The sequence below is a fragment of the Melanostigma gelatinosum genome (genome assembly GCF_949748355.1).
Source record: "Melanostigma gelatinosum genome assembly, chromosome: 5".
Classification (NCBI taxonomy): Eukaryota; Metazoa; Chordata; class Actinopteri; order Perciformes; family Zoarcidae; genus Melanostigma; species Melanostigma gelatinosum.
In genome coordinates, this window is record NC_136638.1 from 19,585,527 (window position 1) to 19,602,787 (window position 17,261).

At 43.0% G+C, this 17,261-nt stretch overlaps 1 protein-coding gene across 2 annotated transcripts; it reads left to right on the forward strand.

Annotated features, from left to right (window-relative positions):
- Nucleotides 1-1,351: 1,351 nt before the first annotated feature.
- On the forward strand, nucleotides 1,352-16,975 carry inppl1b (inositol polyphosphate phosphatase-like 1b). 2 transcript variants are annotated; one of them, XM_079269089.1, is made up of 27 exons: nucleotides 1,352-2,478; nucleotides 3,639-3,702; nucleotides 5,808-5,946; nucleotides 6,075-6,195; nucleotides 6,646-6,786; nucleotides 6,963-7,050; nucleotides 7,199-7,276; nucleotides 7,445-7,582; nucleotides 7,711-7,825; nucleotides 7,921-8,021; nucleotides 8,108-8,222; nucleotides 8,316-8,512; nucleotides 10,215-10,332; nucleotides 10,497-10,593; nucleotides 10,695-10,833; nucleotides 10,968-11,067; nucleotides 11,230-11,318; nucleotides 12,104-12,185; nucleotides 12,665-12,754; nucleotides 12,842-12,955; nucleotides 13,041-13,129; nucleotides 13,227-13,314; nucleotides 13,804-13,956; nucleotides 14,378-14,459; nucleotides 14,994-15,789; nucleotides 15,887-16,002; nucleotides 16,216-16,975. In XM_079269089.1, the coding sequence occupies exons 1-27, from the start codon at nucleotides 2,348-2,350 to the stop codon at nucleotides 16,307-16,309; spliced, it is 3,675 nt and encodes a 1,224-aa protein (XP_079125215.1). In that variant the 5' UTR covers nucleotides 1,352-2,347; the 3' UTR covers nucleotides 16,310-16,975. The 2 variants fall into 2 exon arrangements, with proteins under 2 accessions (XP_079125215.1, XP_079125216.1); XM_079269090.1 differs by having other exon boundaries at nucleotides 8,108-8,210.
- The last annotated feature ends 286 nt before the right edge of the window (nucleotides 16,976-17,261 follow it).

A 17,261-nucleotide genomic window follows, 5' to 3' on the forward strand; every position in this document is an offset into this window, starting at 1 on the left:
ACTTGCTAGCGATCCACTGGTGTTGGTCTTCGTCACCACCGTCGTTTGTTGCGGGAGCAGCAGGTGCTTCCATTTCTGCTTCCATCATGAAATCAGTCATCGTAGAGTGGAATTCTACTCATGTAGTCGCCCGCTAGCTTATAGCATGTAGCATCCTGGGCATCACTGGGAATCAAAACACGCGGCTTTGAGAGCACTTGTTTGCAATTGCGCATTAACGTGATTAACCAATGATTTAACTTGCTGCTAGGACCACTGATTCACCAAACCTGCTTGCGTGCAGTCTGTGTTCTAACACAGTCCCCGACGCTGCTCTCGTGATTCATTTTGTTTCTAAAGATAGATTTGATTTAGTAGCGAGTAACGAAGGTTTCAGGGGAAATGTATCGGAGTAAAAGTATCAGTTTTCTTTGCAAAATGTAGTGAAGTAAAAGTAAAAGTAAACAGAAATATAAGTAGTAAAGTAAAGTACAGATACCCAAAAAAACTACTTAAGTACAGTAACGAAGTATTTCTACTTCGTTACTATACACCACTGGTAAACCCTAAATGGAATATGATACAGTGTATCTTTTAAATGTGCACATAGCAATATTGAGAAGTACTGATTGCAGATTGAGGGTTAAATGTACGTGTCATCAAATTGGGATGGACTTGTGTCTATTTGTTTAATGGGGCTGCGGTTGGTGGTCGGCACATTTCTGCTGAGTAGTGAGAGGCAGAGCAGCAAATATGGGATCAAACAGCTTCCCACAGAGTTATACGCTCCAGCTAATAGGGAAGGAGGGAAGTAGGAGGGCTGAATAATGGGCGATGTTCTAGGAGGGCAAAAATAAGAAAGCGAAGGATGATCATAACCATATGGAGGCCGAGAGGGAAAGAGTGTGCAAGAGGGGAAGGGGAGTTTAAGAAGGGTGACGAAAAGGAAAAGGTTGGGACAGGAGAAGGAAAGGGTGAAAGAAAGTAAATATGCCTGCCAGAGGATGAAACGTCTGTAGATGAAGATGATAAAAAACAAGGAGGAAACTGAGAATTAACCTGGCAGCTCATGTGTGTGTGTGTGTGTGTGTGTGTGGTAAGCTGTGTTTTTCTGTTTGGAATCTGAGGGCAGGGGCTGAGGGAGGAAAAAAATTAAGAAAGGAGAGAAAAGAGAGAAAATGGAAGCAGTCTGCTGTTTCACACACTGGTGGTGGAGTTGAGCCCCTCGCAAGAATTCTCCTGGCTCTGTCCGCCATCTGGAATGTCGAGTCACTTCCTCTGTCTGCCCGGTGCTGTGGCGGGGTTGTCCTCTGCCTCTCTGCTCCCTCCCTCTGCTCTGACAGCACTCTGAAGAACCGCTGGAGACCAAGCCAGCCCGGACGGGACGCTGCTGACAAGACGCACACGCCAGCACACAAACATCCAGCATGAAAGTGAGACCCCCGGAGTAGCCCACCTCCAACTCGGACACACTCTCAATGGAATCTGGGCTTGGACGAAGCAAAGACAACTGCAGTCATCAGCAGAACTTTTTGGAGGGTGTTCCTATTCCCTTATATGGCAACAGAGCTGGGAAATCATTTGAATTAGTCTGGTTTCTGTTGCATGCCTGTCTGGTTTTAGTGCTGACTGAGTCCCATCTGGTATGTTTCTGTCTCTGCCGTGTGTGAGTGTGTGGTCCCCGTGTGTGTGCGGCTCAATTTGTTTGTTTTGCCATTCTTGGTTGTTCTTTTCCTGTTGTTTGCATGTGGGGTTTTTGTTTTGGGACCAGAGGAGGGCTTGTGTTTGTGGTTAGGCTAGAGGCACCGTCATCGCCTCCGGGGTGGCTGCTTCATTCAGACTGTGCAGCACCTCTCGCTGTTCTTCCTCTACCTCCCTCCCTCGCGCCGCTGTGATGGTCTGTGTTTGCTGGAGCAACACACCCACCTGGGTGCAGCGACTTTCAACCAAAAGCTGAAACTGGGGTCTGTCTACACACGGATATTATCAGAAAGGTGGTCCGAGGCTTCTGTTGAGGAGCAGGCTGTTGTTTGAGTGGACTAACCTCACAATCAGCTGGATGTTTCCGCTTTATTCCTCCATTGCAACAGGATGTGTGACCCTGAAGGAACCAACAGGGACCCAGGAAGTGCTAGCCGGTCCACACAAGATGATGGATTGTCTGCTTGACACTTTGATCATGAAGAAAAGGATCATGGGAAAGTTCTAAACACAAAAGTAGACCTCTCAACACACTCTGGCACTGACAACTTGAATGGCACTCCGCCAGCTTAATGCCAGTCTGACAGTAAACGTGTGCTGCTTCAAGTTCATCGCCTCATGTGGATTATTTTTATGAACATATCTCGCGACATTGATTGCCACGGCTATGGCAGCATGGTATCATCGTGACATCAGCCGAGTGCACGCAGAGGACTTGCTGGCACGGGCCGGGAGGGATGGCAGCTACCTAGTGAGAGACAGTGAGTCTGTGCCAGGAGCCTATGCATTGTGCCTGCTGTGAGTATACACAAACACACACAACTTTTCAAACATAATTACCCATCCGCGGCACTTTAAGCTGTTGTGTTATCTTAGGCGGCAAGAGCAGCCGTGAACTTGTTCTCTAAATGTGTTAGACGTAAGGGAACGTGACTCTCTTCACTCCCTAGAAATCCTTTTTTATAGAAGTTACTGAACTTTGCGTTTCTAATTTGATGTGCTCCACCTCCTTGGAAATACTTAATGAATGAGTCACTCAGGACGTCTTGAAGTAGTAAACGCTGCCCGATGTGAAAAAGAAACTGTTCTACTTCATGTAAAACCATATCTAAGTAATTACCCAATCTCGTTAAACTTTTAGATTTTGGCAAACGGGGTTGGAAAATATTCATAAACGCAACATTTCTGAAGAATGTCCCCCATCTGTAAATTGCTTCAGCAGCTTCACTCCCCCCTGTCGTATCCATCACTTTCACCGTCATCTGCCAGCAAAGGCCGACTTTGAGTGCTGTGTGCAGGCTGGGCCGACCTCACACATGCACCCTCTCCAGATTAGTCACCCTGTCCTGTCCGAACAGCGTCCACCTCAGCCACTCAAACCCTGGCCCAGGACTCCCTGTTTCCTCTCTTACCCCTATTTCTTCCCTGGGGCCCCTGAAGGAGGGCGGGAGCTCCAGCGACCGCACTACGCTCACTGCTCATCAGCCCGAGCCAGATACATTCCTGAAAGCTGAGCCGGGGCGCTCGCAGTGCTCCCTCTTTCCCTTCGTTCTTTTCTCAATATGTCATTCCCTCTTTTAGTTTGTTGAATATCTCCACACATTTGATTCAGTCATTCTGCCGTCCCGGTTTCCCTTTTGTTCAGCTAACACACAGTAGCTGACTGATTAGAAATGGCGTCATCGTTCCTGCCTGAAAGTAATTCCTCTGACGTGACTGGAGATGAAGATCTAAGTGTCTCTCACACATCGTACAACTAAAACAAGACGCGTCATTAGTGATCTGTAAAACAAGTCGCGCCTTGTTAAGAAGGTTACAGTGTCTTTAACTGCAGTTCGACATCTGGTCCTTATTTAAACAATACATTAAGTGTATTTTCCCCTTTGAATGTTTGCTCTGAAGCGTGTTGTAGTAATTTGCCATGGCGTTAATAACAGAGTTATTTTCGGTGTCCAAAGGTTCCAACGTCATGTTCACACCTATCGCATTCTTCCCGACGCAGACGGCCTTCTAGCAGTTCAGGTGAGTGTTCATCGCCGCGTGACACTGAATCCTTCGCCTGGCGAGGAAGAACAGCGGAAAGTAGAGACACAATAGATGTCTTGGCACAAACAGAGAGAGAGAGACTCAGTCGGTCGGACGGAGCTAGAGGGATCAAACAATGGTTTGTTATTGTCTGTTGGAGGGAGAACAGGAACATGTTTGTGTTTCCTCTCTGTGCAGCAGCCTTGTTGTGTGAATGGCATCTCTGCCATGTGGCTTCATGCTTGCAGCATAAGCGCAGCAGCACAGAGGATAACTTGTTTTTATGTCTCAAAGATTCCTACTCGACCCACACACTAGGTCACTGACCGATGGGTGTGCTTATTTGTTGTGTATGGGGGTGTTTGGTTGGATGTGGTGGAGTTTAAGCCGGTAATGGTACAAGTCTGTTTTTGATACTCTGAGCAGGGGGCCGTTTAGTCAGCAAATGACCTAATTATTCGATGATAAAAACACACACACAAAGTCAAAGTCTGCAAGTGTGTACGCACACAGTGGGTGAGATAAAGTGCGAGAGTGAGGGAAATAAACAGTTTCAGGGCCTGAACCGCAAATCTTCTGTGGCTTTTCTTTTAACTGTGTCTGTGGCTTTTCTTTTAACTGTGTCTGCATATTAAAGTCCAATAACGAGTTTATTAATGATGGTCTGGCAGTCGTTTTTAAGCCTCTGACTTGGAAAAGGCCTCTGCTTTCAAATGAAGACCTTAAACTCTGTTGCTATTTCAGTTGTGTTTCCACGGCCCTCAGTATAAACCTCCAGGATGAATTTTCCCTCACTGGATTTGCTCCACGAACTCACAAGTCACAGGCTTGCCTTTTTGCTTGTACAAGATGGCCATGGAGATATTTTGGGGCCCTTTTTACTCTCTTACTGTCTCTTATTCCTTGTCATTTCTTTTGAATTGCTTTTCAAGAGATCCTTGTGGTACAAAAAAATACTATTTGAAGAGTTCCTGGCGAAACCTACGGGTTGCTCGAGCCAAGAAATGGTTTTACCGCAAAATGAAAACAAACTTCTAGAAAAGAGGGCACAGGAAAAGAGTTTGCTTGGTATTGTGGTCAAATGTAAACCACGTTGATTTTGTGCATGTGACCTGTAGCTTTGTTGGTTTGTATGCACACGGCACCTGTGCACAGCATGTGGGTTTATTTCATCTTCATTTTTGCCTGTGCTGCTTTGAGTGCCACTGAAGTGTAGCCGTGCAGGTTTTTTGTTGGACAGTTTGAGAGTATCGGCTTGTTTGTGCTTGTGGCTTAAAAGTGTGAACGTATGCATGTAAAGACGTCCTTGCCATGCTATTGTTTTGTTGTGATGCGGGGGGGGGGCTTTTTAGTCTGACTGGGAGTGTTGAACCACATCTGCATGTGGCTTTTTCTGTCATGCAAATAAATACTTCTGTTTTGTTCGCCCAAGCGAGATTTTGAGTGTGGAAACATCCGCTAATAACCACATATGGTGTGCGAGCTACAATTGGGCAGTTATTTGTTTTACTTTATGTTCAATTGAATTCATATCATGCAAGATTTTGACTTTCAGTTAACATAGTAGGTCTTCCCAGGTCATTGCTATTATATTTTTCTTATGTCAGTTTTATTACCTCTGTCTTATAAAAAAAAGTTGAGAAAGAACAAGGAAGTGAAGTTGCAATAAAATTTAGTGAGACACACTAGACCACGACATTTTGTTTGACAACCTCATATTTTTATAGTTGTCATGTATGATGTTTTTGCTTAGAGACCTGTATTACACAAAGCAAGTTTATCAAAAAAAAGAGAGAATTTAATTAATTTAAACTGCTGCTTATTCAAAAATGTGTTTCTCATTGCAACATGAGTGTGTTGCATGCTTGTGCAGATTATGTCTCTTATCATCTTATCACAGGGCATTTGTTTACAGTTTCTGTGGTTTTTCCAGTTTGTGTTTAAAGCAATGACAGACTGTTAGCACGCATACATGTTCATGGGATTACTACAATGCATATACTCACTGACGTTTGATGTGTGTGTGTGTGTGTGTGTGTGTGTGTGTGTGTGTGTGTGTGTGTGTGTGTGTGTGTGTGTGTGTGTGTGTGTGTGTCTCACAGACAACACAGGGGGTGCAGGTAAACTGTTTTCGGACAATTGAGGACCTGGTGTTGGGGTACCAGCATCCCCACAAGGGCCTGGTCACTCCTCTGCTCTACGGTGTTCCCCGGGATACAGACACTGGGGAAGAGAGCTCAGGTGGGGCCGCTGTCTGTCGTCAAAACAAATCACCAAACAGTCTATATCGTACATTATACACAGTAAAAGATTACATACCTGTGTTTATTATATATTAATGTTTGATTTTATGTTTCGTGCATGCACAGATGATGAGAAGCCGCCTCCAGTTCCAGCCTCTGTCAACACAGTGCCTTCCACAGGACCACCAGCAAAACCAGCCCCTCACGCTCTGTTCCTGGATAAGTTTTGGGAGCTGAACACATCCAGGTGTGATTATCCAGCTTAAATACTGAACAGTTATCGGTCTGGCAAAAGACGTTCCGTGCATAGTGCTTATCTATTTTGTACATTATATTATTTATTATTATATTATTTCGCACTTTTATATTTGAAAGCCGCTTATTCTGTGTGACAATGCGCGCCTGCGTATGTGACTTGAGGTGATTTATAGAGTCACAGTAATGTGAGCCATCTGTCATGTTCACAACATTTTCTCATCTAAATATGCACCTGTTGGCAATCAAGCATATAGAAAGCAACATGTGAAACACTCTTTTGGACTTTTCTTGGGGCCTATTAATGAACAGTACCAGCATATGCTGTGTGGTTTTTGCCAGCAGATTAAAAATCAAGCAAAAGTAATGTCTAGAGAGCAGAAATGGCTTGCATGGTTTCTCCAAATGTTTATGAATTGAGCCTGTTTTATCCTGTTTACAGTACTGCGGGTGATTTGATCGGTCTACTCAATGACTACCTCTTCAGTGAGCTGCCTCTGGACATTGAGAATGTGCACAAAGGGGCAACAACTCTCTGCCACCTCAAGCGTACTCTGGGTACTGCGTGCCAAGGCTTAAACAGGTTAGCGTGCTTTTATTGTTAACGATAAACCGAACGTGAAAACTCGGAGCAATTTGCAATTGTATAGACTGTTGTGACACAGCACACAATCTATACAGTAGATGCTCTACACACTATAAAGTATGTAAACCGATGTATGGTCATTCACAAAGGTTTTGTATTGACCTGGTCTGCAGTGAAATCGACCTGACTCTCTCAAGTCTGGAGACCCTGGCCAAGGTCTTCGACCATCCGAGCTGCTCTTTAACACACACCAAGAAACAGGTACAGTACAAACCATGCAGCGTGCTTTCTGAGGAACAGTAAGTAACTGTCATTTTATAATATGGTAACCCTTTACGGTCGGGGATAAATGTGCATTCTCCATGTACATCGACTCACGGCGCTTTATGTTTTGTATTTTTGGAACAAGGGCTCCGAGATGGATATAGACAGCCTGTTGTGTAAGATTTCAGCTTTGGTCAGCCTCCTTTCTTCGTTGGAGAAAAAGGTATTTTTTATTCATTTACACAAAGTGATTTATTGCAATACTATTGCTCACAGTCTTTTTAGTGGCAGTGGTTATTGAGTGATGATGAGGTTTTGACAAACAGACCAATTGGTTTGTGATGGACAACAGTGGTTCGGTTGTAACACTGTACATTCTCTGGTCGTAAAGGTATTAAAAGCGTTGCAAGATGCGGTGACCAATCACAATCTGGCAGTGCAGCCGAACCCACCCCCTCCTGAACCGACACCCACCAATGTAACACCTGCCAAGAACCATGCCAGACAGCTGCCAGTTCACTCTTTTCAGGTAAATCAGGTTGAAAAAGTTCAATTTAATCTTTTTTTTTTACCAAATATGACATGCAGTAAGACAAATCTGGCAACTATGTCTTACTATGTAAATGTGTTCAGAGTTGTTTTTCTTGCTGAGTCCAGGTGAAGATGGTGAGGTATGGCAGACAGACTGTTTCTGTGGATGTGGACACAGGAGTGCTGCTCTTTGACAGGAAGGCTGGTTCATTTGGTATAGAGAGGGTCTCACATGATAGAAGTAAGAAAATATTCACTTTTTAGTGCCTGTGACATTTCTCTTGCTTGCAGATATAATGTATATATTGTATAAATAAATCTGCTGCCGTGTATCAGTCCTTCAGATTGTCAAGTTCCAGAGCAGTCCTGCCAAGGTACACATGGTGGTTGATAGCCACCACAACACACCACGGGAAATGACGTTTGAGAGTGCACGGGTAAGGAAAGATAACTGGCTTTATTATTAACTGGAATCCACTGTTTACTTTTCCATAATTCACTGAGTGTCTCTCATCTCTTTCAGAAACGTGACGCCTTCTGCCAACTCCTCCAGCTGATGAAGACCAGGCACTCTCACCTGAGGGAACCAGACGTGATCTCTGTGTTTGTCGGCACCTGGAACATGGGTAACCGTAAATGTGATGACATTCTCCTCCACTGTCAGGCAAAAGAATTTGAATTAGAAGGGTCATTTTTTAACGATTATTTATTGTGTTGTTTTGTGTGCACAGGTGGTTCTCCTCCTCCTCGCAGCCTGCAGTCGTGGGTGACCTGCTGCGGTTTGGGGCACACCCCTGATGACTCGACCGCCTTGCTCCCTCATGACATCTATGCCTTGGGGACTCAGGAAAACCCTCAGGGGGAGAGAGAATGGACAGAACATATCAAAGCAACCCTTCGCATCCATACTCACATTGACTTCAAACAAGTAATTCTCTTCTTTTCTCGAAAACCCTTTTTCACTTTAATCTGCACTGGCTGCAGGTGAGAGTCTGCAGGCCTCTGCCTCTGTTCTTACCTTGAGACACAGAGGTGAGATCTGAGTGGATAAAAGCTCTACTTAAAACAAGCTGCACTGGAAGCAGAGCAACTGAGGAAGACAGTAGCTGTGCAATGAGAAAATAAGATAATGGGAAAAAATATTTTTATGAATTATAATACATGTAGTGTATTTAAGAAAAATTATTAAATTACAAAGTAGATTTTTTTTTTTTTCTTTAAAAAAAAAAATGTAGATAGCTTTATGATTCTGTTTAGGCCAGCAGAGAAGGCCTTGCAGGCCCTGACGGTTCGCCACTGCATTAACCATAGAGCTACCATATTTTCACTCCACTGATTTTATACATCAAAGTAAGTTTACAGGAGAACTACTGCACATGTGAAAACGAGTTGTAAAAAGCCTTTTGTGGCTGCAGTGGGAGCTGCGTTAAGTCAGACAAATTGCTACAAGTGATGTCACGATCTGATTTTGCAACTTTTTTTTCATCTGTCTAGAGGTGTGAGTCCTGCAACGCTAAATTGATGGAGGGCTCCTTTAATAGAGTAGAACACAATGGTTTACTAATAGGATGCATTGTACATTGAACATTACATTTTCAAAACAAGATTTACACCACTTGAGACAAACCTGTTTTTGCACAATGATTGCTAATTAATCATTTTGCTCACATTTTATATTGTTGTTATTTATTTAGTAATTCATTTTTTGTTTGTGCATAATAAAGATAATAACCAAAACATGCACACAATGTTTACGTAACATCCCAGAATGAAGCCATACCGACGAACATAGTTTACCTGCATTGATCTGACACATTTCTCCAAAACAAGATGCATATTACTGTCAAACAATTAAAAACAATAATCAATCTGACTTATAAACTTATATTCCTGTAAAACCACATCGACTAAAATGCCTCTGGCCTGACAGAAATAAAAACATATATAATCACAAGGGAACTTCTTTGAGGTTTCACGTCAAACTAAAATAGGTAACACATTAGGCTTACGCTATATTTTAGAGCAAATATAACATTATTTGTGTAATTTGTTGGATAGACGAGCTGAATATGAATATATTCAACGATATAAACCTAAAGCATACTGTTTTAAGTCTAATGGTTGGGTCAACCTTGGCATTTCAGACTTACAAAGCTTGTATTTTAACCCCATGTCAATCAGTGCTTCTTTTAAAGAATTCTACATGTAAGCATTTGAAAAGGCATCTACCCTCAAGTAAAACCTTGAAATGTTACATTTGGTAGACATTATACCAACAGTATATCAGGACTGAAGGATCACACATTTTTGAATTGGAAGGAAATGTTTCAGCAGCGTCTCAGATCATAAAGATCGTGAGAGTATTGATATCTTGTCATCGCCGTTCTTGTGGGAATATACTATATATATAGATAACATCAGTCAATGATAGATAACAATTTTGATGTATTTTTTTTTTTTACAAGATGTAAATCAAATTGAAAGCAACACTTCACATTGCTGTAGAACTGGTCCGTGTTAACTGTGTTTGCAGAAATGGGTCAAATTTGAGAAATCTGTAATTACGTGTTCTTTCAGCGGAGAGAAACTGTTCTCGTCTATCTATTGTAACGTGGAGCATTGTCCTGTAGGTGGCAGTACAGTCTCTGTGGAATATGAGGCTGGCTGTGTTCGTGAAGCCGGAGCATGAGAGTCGCATCAGCCATGTGAACACTGCCAGTGTGAAGACTGGCTTGGGAAACACATTGGGTAGGCTGCCCTGCATGATCTCACCATCACAAATACACACAAAGAAAATACAGAAAATGTAGAGTATATTGGCTGAAAGCCAGAAATAATAGTCCATGATTAACAGAACACGATTTGTGTTCATTAACCTGGAGGTTTGAGGTTTAGTGTCTCTGATGTTTCAGGGAACAAGGGAGCTGTTGGTGTCTCCTTCCTCTTCAATGGGACATCTTTTGGGTTTGTTAACTGCCACCTGACCTCTGGAAGTGAAAAAGTCCTGAGGTACATTCGTTGTATATGTGAATCACAAAATCGGTCTGCTCCTGTTTTATGTCATATTAAAATGATTTAGAATTGTCTCGTGTAATGTACATCATGTTCAGGAGGAACCAAAACTTTGTGGACATCCTCAGACTGCTTTCTCTGGGCGACAAACAGCTCGGTGCCTTCGACATCAGCCTGCGCTTCAGCCATCTCTTGTGGTGTGGAGACCTCAACTACCGACTCGACTTGGACGTTCAGGTCGGGCCGACTGTTTTCTTTTATTTCTGTGCTACTCATTGCTCTTTTGTGCTTTGGTTTCTGACCCTTGAAGACGGTAGAGAACATATCCAGACATTAATGCTGTTGCTTCTCTCTGGTCCTCACTGATGCAGGACATCCTGAAACATGTGTCTAAGAGAGAGTTTGAGGAGCTCATGTGCGCAGACCAGCTGACCAGAGAGAGACACAAGAGGAAGGCCTTTCTCAATTTCAGTGAGTTCTTTATTGGTAATATCAGACAGATATTGTATCAGCACTTTCATGTGATTTTACAACAACAAGATACATGGTAAATGTATAGATCGATACCATTTCATTTTCATTCGGCTCTGCCTTACTTCACTCTGCACTCTTTCTCTGTTTATCGTGGTTAAGAGGAAGAGAAGATTGCATTTCCACCCACCTATCGGTATGAACGGGGCTCCAGAGACTGCTACCTGTGGCAGAAGTACAAGACTTCGGGAGTGAGTCACTTCTTGTTACACAAAAGCAGCTCAGAAAAACAGGAAGATGTACAAACAGTCCCTAAAAACTTTGGAGATCTAATAAGTGCAGCCCCACAGAGCCCCTAGCATGGCTTTGAGCTGTAGTTTTTATATTATTGCCTTTAAAATGACAGCGGCAGCATACGCAATGTGGGCACCAATATGATAAAAACATACATTTACAGGACTAGAAAACAACCCCCTTGAAAGGATAATGTGTTGAACAAAAAATATTTATATCTAATAAAGGAAATATTTTGCAGCAAATATGTCTGCAGTCTCTTAGTGTTCTTTGTATTAAGTTCCAGATGAAGAGAAATCGATCCAAGCATTTCTGTGTTATTGCCTTTTACATAAATGTGCCTCTTTGTTGTATTTTGTGTCTTTAATCATTTTTTCAGAAATACATTGTTGTCATACTTTCAGCCTGTAGATTTGTGTATTTTAGACTCTGATGCTGTTTATGTACTAAATACTGAACCAGCAAAGCACAACTACAAAAAAAACATAGCTTAGAAGCACTCTAAATATACAGTAAGATATTTTTATCAGTAACTTAAATCCTATTTAAGGAGTCTCTAGGGGTGACTGACAGCAGCTGCCATGCCAGATACAAATAGGAGGTCAACAGTTAACACAGTCTAAAAAGGAATGTCTGGCATAACAGGAACGAAGGTATCCTTCACTGCATACAGTTTGTTTGTCTGGTTATTTGATTTGTTGTACAATACTTTGTTGTTTTATACCTGAATCTCTTTTTGTAGGTGCAAGTTAATGTTCCATCATGGTGTGATAGGATTCTGTGGAAGTCCTACCCAGAGACACACGTCATCTGCACTGCATATGGTAGGATCTGGAGATGGAAAGAAATACTTTAAGTCGGAAAGTAAACAGTTAAAAAAAGGCATAAACTAAATGTATAAGAGCAGCACGGAGAGGCTTAAGCCTCGACGTCGCTAAAGGTTTTGATGCAGCGTTCTCAAATTAGATATCCGTGTGTTTTTTCTTTTTACCACTGCAAAATGGATCAGATCAACCCCAACATCCTGGTCTGTGGTCCATAAAGAAAAAGAGTCATTTCCTCTCTTTCTGACTAAGCTTTTGTTGCTGACCAACCTCTGCAAACTATCTAAACATAACAAATACCGGATAGAAGCAAAACTACTTTTTAGCTCCTCAATCACAATTTTTTCACATCTTGTGAAATATCGCTGGGAGCTCATATGCCTTACAGTGCTGCACGACGACTTTAGCTACTGTAGATATTTAGTGCTGTTATTGCAATGCTAATAGGAAAGTAATATGGTGGATTTGTCTCTCACCAGGTTGCACAGATGACATCTTCACAAGCGATCACTCGCCTGTTTTTGCCACGTTCCAAGTGGGAGTGACATCACAGTTCAACTGCAAAACAGGTGCCGTCATTGTGGACACAAATGGATGGAATGTGACTGCATCCCTTCATTAAGTGAACAGCATTGTTATGCATTTCTCTCGCACAGATACACATTCGAGCATGGAGAAGGCCTGGATAGAGCTCGAAGGCATCGAGGCCATTGTGAAGACGGCGAGCAAGGCGAAGTTCTTTATTGAATTTCATTCGTCTTGCCTTGAAGGTATGGTACCACACAAAAAAAGACATTTCACATCAAGCCATTATGCAGCAGAATGACAAAGAATCATTCACGTCTTTCATTGCAGAGACACGACGCTCGAGTGAGAATGACTCGCAGAGCTGTGATGTTTCTGGATTTCTCAAACTGGGCTGGTCCTTCAAACAACTGCCGAAGGTTAAAGACACTCATTTGGAAATGGTTGAATTTATTGTTCGTTTTTGAAGTCAAATTCTAAAGTAAGTTTTTTGGGATTTGCTTATGTCTGTCATAGCTTCTTCCAATCATGTCCGACATGGAGTATCTTCAGGATCAGCACCTGCTGTTGTCTGTCAAGTCATGTGACGGGTTTGAGTCCTACGGTTGGTCACATTACCTACTCCATTCATAACGTGCCTCTAGGTTGGCTGATGGGTGTCCTAGTGAAGGCTTATCCAAAAATATGAAACGATTTCTATTCTTTTTTTTCTGTGCTGTCTGCTAATCTTGGTCGTTTAATTATGTTTTAATATGGCTTGCAGCTTTTTCTTTGCATTAAAAACGTCTCTTTGACACATTTGTCAGCACTTTTATCGACAAATATTTTCTCCTGAGATTTTTTCATTTGCCAATATATGCAAAAGAAAGAAAATGTTCATAATAAAGTGGATGGTTTACTGTATTTTAAGGCACAGAATTCCGTGTTATGAATTTTCTTCTAAAATCAAATGCAGTTGACCTTTAATGTAGTAGAAGTAGTCTGTGTCTAGTTCTATGGAAACCATGCTGAAACTATCAGGATGGATAGGTGGACCTCTACACTTTTGTTCAGCTTGTCTTATTGATCTCGTGTGACTCATCTTTTCGTACAGGTGAATGCTGTGTGGCTCTGCGCTCACTCACCGGTGCGTCGGAGCAGTTTGAGACATTTCTGAGTCACAGAGGTGAGGAGATGGGCTCCATAAGAGGACGGGTCAGGGTCCATGTGCCCAAGGACAGACGAGGAACTCGAGAGAAGACCTATGGTGGGTCAGCCGGAACTGGTCCTCTCTTGCCCTCGGCCTTGCTTGCACTATCACTTCCCACTAAACTTTCATCTCCACTGTCACTGCATTCTTTGACTCTCCCATGAGTCTCACATTGCTTCCTCTATTTGGTTCCTCAATGATCTCTGACTTGGCTTTACACTTGCTAGTATCTATCGACCGCTTCCTCTTTTGGCTCCTGATTGACTGACCCTGACCAGATGCATCCTGTGCCACTGAAACAGGACAGATGAGTGTTATGTCACCAGGTCAGGCACTACAGCAACACACACAAACAAACACCACTATGCTGTTTGATTGCAAGCTGGCATGGGCTTTGGTCTACACGCACCACCCAGACTTTGAGGAAGTCTTGCACATTATGAAACCTGTTGATTTCCTGTGATTTTTGCTTTTTCAGAGTGGTTCTATTTTGAGAAGGATGATAAAGGTCCCGGGAGGGGACACGCGTCTCCTGCAGCAACACGGGTCCCAATAAACAGGTGAGGACCTCCTCATTTCCTTTCAGCAATGTCACTGACGAGCCACGTACCCTCTTTTCCAGGAGCAATATTTAGTTTTGGTGTTTTACAAATCCTCTTTGACCATGTCAGTCAAAGTTAGACTCACTTTCCACTGGATACTGTTATTTTGAAAGAAATCCTCAAAAATCTGTTCCCAAATCCTGCGAAATGTGATAAAGTAAAAATGATTTAAATAATACTGGAAACTATTAGTGCTTTTTAATGCTATTATTTTTTTTTTTTTCAATGCTGCTGTGTATTTCTCAAACTGGACTCCTTCGATTGTATTTCATCTTCTTACCGGTAACTGAAGCCACATGCCCAAATCAATGCAGCCCATGTGTGTTTTTAGCACAGTGCCACTATTGGTCTGAACACTTGCAATGTTAACAGTGAATGCGATTGAAAACATTACGAAATCTTGCAAAGAAAGTGAATGAGAATTGAGGACACATTTAGTAACTTCAAATTGTAAATCGCTTTGCAAATTCAAAACATGTTTGTTGATTTCAGGTCCTTGGCAGCTCCTCCCAAACTAACTCCGAGCAGCTACACCAACCCGGCCTACTTCATCTTTGAAGGCGTGTCAGTGGCACGCAGGGTGGAGGAGGCTCTCCCTCAGCGTCGGGACCCTCCGGTGATTTGGTCTGGGAATGAGGCCTTGCAGCTCCCGAAAATCTCAGGACGCCAGGGCTTCGACAGAAGACCCTGTCGCAGATCAGACTTTACAGAGATTGAAATTCCCGCCGTCCTGCCCCAGTACACTCCAACCAATGACCTTCATTCAACACACGCAGACTCCTCTTATCAGCTTTTTCCGGCCAAAACCCCATCTCCCATACCTCCACCCTCAAGTAACGCCATGTCACAGTACCAGGAACAGACTTCACAACCGAGAGACAAATACCAAGGGAAAAAAATAGTTCACGACTCCATAATGCCCGACAAGAACCTGAGGAACTTGTATGTGAACCATTCGGCAATCATCAGGGAAAAAGCCAGAAGGGATCAACATCAGCTTCCCCCAGAAAGGAGCAAAGTTGTCTGGGCAGCCAAAGTGCCGTCGGCTTTCCCCTACACCCCCACTCACTTAGCACATTCTCAGGCGTCTGTTCCCTGGATAGTGGATCAGCAGCCCCCTGGACCTACAGGAGACAACTCCCTCACTGCTTTGCAAATGGCCAAGTCCCTCAGTGAAGTTGACTTCTTCCCGACAGTGCAGAGAGGCCCATCCATACCCAACCATAGGCCAAGTTATAGAAACGGCCCCTCCATGCATGGCGATAGAGGCTACAACTGGGAGAAAGAGGTAGGCCGCTGCTCTCACAGACAGTTTTTAAAAAGGCGCAACTCCTGGTGCTCTGTTAAAAAATGAAAAAAAATCTGTCTGCTTTATCTCAACACAGGTGTCTGTACTTCAAGGTGCACCAGAGACTGTGCGGGAGCTTCTCAGTACTCTGGGCCTTCAGAAGTACACCCTGGGACTCAGCCTCAATGGCTGGGACGATCTGGATTACTTCAGGTAAAATCCCTTTAAATAACACGTTCCACAAGCTGCACTTAACAAGGCTCTCGTTACTGCATTTCATAGACCGACACAAATAACGTGGCTACTGTTACGACACAGACACAGAGCGAGATATATTTGCTTTGTACATACAAAGATGCACAGACTGTGTACGATGTTATACACTATTCCACTCAGGTTTGATTCAGTGTCATTTCCCCTCCACAGTGGCATCACTGAGGAGGACCTACGCGCCGCAGGAGTGACGAACCCTTCGCACCGACGCAGGATCCTGGAGAACCTGCCCAGGAACTGGAACTGACGCGCAGAGATAACAAAACGTTGCTGGTACGAAGCCTCGTGTTCTCCAGTCAGACCTGGAAGAACTGTTCAAACCGAGACCTGACAGGTGGGCAGACTGATTGGACATCAATCACCTCACTTTACCACAGCCCTGCCGTCTCTTCATGTACTCGATCAATACTGTAACAATAGTTTGTCTGTGTCAACACAGCAACGGGAACATTGTGCAGGAAGTACTCGTTGCACGGTCTGCTTTATTCATCGATCCGTCTTGACAGATAATGAGAGCGGTGGGTGATATGAATGGAAAACCTTGATGTGTATCTGCAGTTGCTGACACATATACAAATATTAATTATGGTATCAAGGTCTCATTGATTTGGTTTTAACGAATTTTAAATGACTATACAAATACAGTCCTTCAATTTCCAGTGTTCACCCAAGGTTGGTGTTGGACGTTCACCTTCATCCCTTCTACTGTGTGCTTTCCATTACTCTGCTATTATTGAGCCCGGATCTGAGCTTGTAAAAGCCCTCTATTAAACCTATGGAGCATATAATCCATAGCTGTACATACCTACTGGAACAGCGTCTGTAAAGTTGGTGTAGAAGGACCTGCCATATCTCATTTAGTTTGCTGTCTCATAATGTTGCTATCATGTCACTTAATCAGTACCAATGTCCACTGTGCATGTTTTATGCAACCTTTTTGTGAAGTAAAGTGCATAAAGCAAGTCACAAGCAATCAGTGTTATTTCATTCTGCCGAGCAGCTGGAGAAATCACTTCATAGGTGGCGAGAGGAGAGAGTTTGTAAAACCAGAGACGCAACAATATTTTACAAAATAATATGTAATTCATAGGGCAATTATTTGCTGGAATACTTTGCATATCCATAGCTAAAAGATGAGACTTGAAGCGGCAGTCATGTGAGTATCAACACGCTTTGTGTGGGTTCAGTCACGCAAAAGC

What these genes read in the sequence shown, in the direction of transcription:
- inppl1b (XM_079269089.1), top strand. Translation starts at nt 2,348, where the DNA reads ATGGCAGCATGGTATCATCGTGACATCAGCCGAGTGCACGCAGAGGAC. An exon ending in TGGCTTGGGAAACACATTGG is followed by an intron (nt 10,333 to 10,496) that starts GTAGGCTGCCCT and finishes CTGATGTTTCAG; the next exon opens with GGAACAAGGGAGCTGTTGGT. An exon ending in ACACGGGTCCCAATAAACAG is followed by an intron (nt 14,460 to 14,993) that starts GTGAGGACCTCC and finishes TGTTGATTTCAG; the next exon opens with GTCCTTGGCAGCTCCTCCCA.